At 40.6% G+C, this 4324-nt stretch overlaps 1 protein-coding gene and 1 pseudogene across 1 annotated transcript in view; one reads left to right on the top strand and one right to left on the bottom strand.

The window, feature by feature from the left end:
• LOC102836218 overlaps nt 1–3694 on the bottom strand; it is a 23952-nt pseudogene extending 20258 nt beyond the window's left edge.
• Nucleotides 3695–4095: 401 nt separating this feature from the next.
• The window catches only part of LOC102835844 (ras-related protein Rab-12-like), a 57298-nt gene continuing 57069 nt past the window's right edge, over nt 4096–4324 (top strand). Inside the window, exon 1 of the mRNA XM_006868713.1 lies at nt 4096–4321. Coding sequence (XP_006868775.1) covers nt 4096–4321 — 226 coding nt within the window. The remainder of the gene's footprint in view (nt 4322–4324) is intronic.

Raw genomic sequence — 4324 nt, 5'->3', positions numbered from 1 at the left:
GTCATGCTGGGTAGGGTGGAGGGTCAGAGAAAAAGAGGAAGACCCCCAATGAGATGGATCGGCCAGGTGGCATCATTGATGGATTCGGGGGTGGCAGCGGTGGTAGCGGTGGTGAGGTTGGCCCAGGATCAAGCACTGTTTCGTTCTGCTGTGCATGGGGTCGCTATGAGTCGGTTCCGACTCGATGGCACCTGACAACAACAACAACATATGATCCAGAAATTCCACATACAAGGTACTTAAAAATAACAACACAGACAGATATGTGTGCATCAATGTTCATTGTAGCAGTATTCATAATAGTCAAATTTGGAAACAACCTACATGTTCATCAGCAGATATAGCACAAGCATACACGGACTATTACTCATCCAGTAGGAGAAATGAAGTCTTGATACACGGTACAATATATATGAAACTGGAAGAGATTCTGCTGAGTGAAGTCAGTCAAAGAAGGACAAATATTATACAATCTCACTTACCATAAAATAACAAAAATAGGCAAATATATAGAAACCAAAGCTTATTGGTGGCTACAAAGGTGGGAGGGAGCAGAAGATGGGAGCCATTGTTAGGAAACAGTGGGTTCCTATTTATTATGATGGGAAATTTGGTATCACTTCAGGGTAATTGTTTCACAACATGATTAATGCAATTTATATTACTAAGATGTACACCTGAAAAATGTTGAATTTGCAAATGCTGTGTGTGTGTGTGTATTTATTTACAACAGTTTTTTTTTAAAGGCAATTTTTTTTTTTTTACATATTTAGAGATGATTCAAATTCATCTCTATAATGTCACCATATTTGTTAAGATGAATTCCTATATTTGTTAGGATTCTTTCAGTTCCAAGGAATGAAAAAAGCTAACTCAAAATGTTTGAAAAAGAGAATTTATTATCTTACTTGTTGAGATTTCTCTAGGTAGGGCATCTCCATGACTTGTCTATTCTGTGATTTCACAAACACATTCAAGTCCTAGGATTTTTTTTTCTTTATCTTCCTACTCTGTTCCACTAGAGAAAGATGAGAAGTTCTCCTGTAAAGATTTACAGCCTCGGAAACCCTATACAGGTTCTATGAGTTGGAACTGTCTCTACAGCATACAACCACCACACCCACCACCCACCACTGTCACCTATAATACGCCACAGGTTGCAAGATGGCAACTGCAATTCCACACATTACATCTTCACACAAAGGTCCAGAAGCAGAAAAGAAACTGTTTTCCTTGGGTCCCTTTTTTTAAGAGCTAAGAAACTTTTACCAGAAACATATACCCTCTCAAAGATTCGTATGGTTTCTCATTGACCAGGGTTTAGTCATATGTCATTTCGTGAGCTACTCACTGGAAAAGAGAATACATTATTTCAGACAAACCAACATTTACTCATTGGGCCTAATGAATCACATGACTTTATGATCCGTGTGGATACCTGCACAAAAATCAGTCTGTTAGCAGAAGAAAATAAAGGAGTGATTGTTTTAGTTGCTCACTTACATTCTTCTGTGCTTTCCTGCAGGAGACAAAAGGAGGTTAAGCTATAACTAGAGCAGTATCAGTCACACCAAACACTGCATATCTCTCATGAGGATGTGTAATGAGAATGGCTAAAATGCATCTTGGCAGGAGCAAGACTTGAGATCTGCTTACTGCTCTATATCTACAGTCTTCACTTTGTATGTATCACTCAATCCAATGCAATCTAATTCCATTGAAATTGTAATGAAAGTGTTTCAATTACAGGCAATCCTTGAGTTGCATGATTTTGATAGGTAGAAATATCACTACCACACTGATTCCCAAACAACATGGTTCAAATTTCAGTTACAATAATGTAGCAATTGTGAATAATTGTGTAGAGTACAAACTTTGCTGCTAAGCTCTTCAGTCCCCAGAGAAAACACAAATAATAGGTAGGCATCATGATCAGTGACCAATCACAGTTGTTGTGGCCATGCTGCAGAAATAGATGGACCCCCCCCCCAAAAAAAAAAAAAAAAAAAAACTCGGTTTGAATATCAATTCTGATGATGCCTCACATGCACCAAAAGGGAATCAATAGTTTTGTGCCTTAATATTTAAGGCTTTCTGGGGAGAGCAGGCTTGAAAATGGTTGAAGGCAGTGAGAACCAGTGTCTGGCTTGGGTTTTATTGTGATTAAGGGGTGAGACTGGGTGAAGTTTCCTGAACATGACAAGGGGCTTGCATGGTTTGAATTTTCTGCCTGTGCCAAAGGAGGAAGTAGCTGGGCTTTCTTATCAACTAGCCTAGACGGGGAGTAGAGGGGAAGAGGGAAGGAATTCTTAAAAGCAAACAAATAGAACCACACAACTTGGAAGGTGGGTGTCCCATTTATTTCACAATCTAGGTTTAGAACAGAGCTCAAGGAGCCAACTTCATTAATACGGATATCTATGAAAATGTCATTCATTCATTAAGCAAATATTGACCAAAAATGTACTATTGATCAGGCTCAGCTCCAAATTCTGAGTGCACTATTGGTTGACATAGATAATCAATTGAATGCACTTTGACTGAACCCTTCCCCAGGTATCACTTGAACCTCTGTTATTTGACCCATTAATGTAAGCAGAAACTACAGTGACCAATCTGCTTTAGGAGAAGACAGTTTAGTTTTGGCAAGATGGTCTTCAGCTCAATTAACCATGCCATATTCATCTGCCTGTTGGGACAGACAAGCAGTGGACTTAATTAAAGAATTAATTAAGTTGACCTACAGCGACCCTCTAGAGGGTTTCCTAGGAGCGACTGGTGAGCTTGAACCACCGACCATGCAGTTCAAACTGACTTTGCAGTTTAGCGCATTAACCCACAGCGCCAAACCAGGACTCTTATTAATGAATAGACTTCATTAAAAACTTGAGATAAGCCTTTGCAGTTTTGAAGTATTACTGAAGAGTTGTGCAGAACTTAATTTCCTTAATTTCTTAAAGCACATTTACATAGTTTTTTAGGGTTTACATGGATTTCGGTAGACTGTTAATTGATTTTTTTTTTTCAAACATCACTAAATTAGAAGGGCCAATACTCCTGTTTCTATTGAACGAAAGGGAAACCCACAGTTCAGACAGGGTCTCTGATTGGCCCAAATAGATGATTGTAAGTGATGGGTCTGTGTTGAAAATACTCATAATAAAGATTAAATCATATTTTAAATATGCAGAATTGACTGGGCAGCAGTAAATTTTAAAAATCACTGAGAAGACTCTTGTTGTGATTGCCTTTGGGAAATTCTATTATAAACATAAACGTACTCCATTTATTTTGTGGGCAATGCTAATTTTTCACAAATTAGGTTTGTAGAGTGCATAGTTCTAAATAAAGCTCAGAGGAAGAGCAGAGGTTTAACGTGATCATTCTAGCAAACCTGCCAGCTCATATCGGATTTAGAACCCCGTGTACTGAAGCGATCAAGTTCACACTGAGGAATCTGTTAAATAAACCTGAGGAATCTGTTAAACAAACCTCTGGGCAAGGAATTGGAGCAGTGGTTTTCTGGACCCATTATTCTTTCGAATAGAAATGGAAATACTAACAGAGTTCATACTCAACTTTTAGAGTTTCAATCTCTTACCACTGTTTGAGCTCGCTCACTTCCCAAAAGAAGCATGGCATTTACGGCCAAAAGAAATAAAAATTTCTGGACTTCCTTGAGTGAAGCAGCCATCAGGGTTAAAAAATAATCTGTCTAGCTTGTTTCCTGTGGAACACTGAAGATAAGCAGGATAGGGAAAGACAAAGAAGTGTCACCTCCCATCCGGGGGTTGAGAGATTCAAGTAGTAAGAAGTGGTGTTTATGCGTGAGAGCCAGTATAGACAAGAACCGGTAGCCTGCTAGGTGTGACTAAGGTCTGACCTAAGGGACTTCTGAGCCCAGCTACATGTTAAGTCCATGGCAGTGACATTGGAGAAGCACTTTGAGAGTACAACAGTTAACTTTGTAGAGAGATGGCTAGCACAGTGTGCATAGTGTTTGAGGACTGTGCAGAGCAAGTTCGTAAGTTGGAGGTGGGAAAAAGAAGGACATGGTAGAAGTCAAAGATAAACGACCACACAGACAGTAAAGAGATGGAAGCGGGCTGCAAAGCGCGTGAAAGAGGAAAACAAACTGACACGGGCCATAACCAATGGGAAAGAGGAGAAACAGAAGGCGACCGCAGAGTTCGGTCCGCCGCGCTACAGGGGGCGCCCGCGCGCCTCACCACGCCCGCGCGCCGCTTCCTGTCCCTCCTCGCCAGGATGTTGCTGCCGCTGCTGCGGGGAAGCTGCTTTCCTCCCTCCTCTCCCGGCGGCGGCG

Source organism: Chrysochloris asiatica, unplaced genomic scaffold (assembly GCF_000296735.1).
Source record: "Chrysochloris asiatica unplaced genomic scaffold, ChrAsi1.0 scaffold00122, whole genome shotgun sequence".
Classification (NCBI taxonomy): Eukaryota; Metazoa; Chordata; class Mammalia; order Afrosoricida; family Chrysochloridae; genus Chrysochloris; species Chrysochloris asiatica.
Note: the sequence above shows the minus strand (reverse complement) of the source record. Positions and strands in the feature narration are given on the sequence as shown.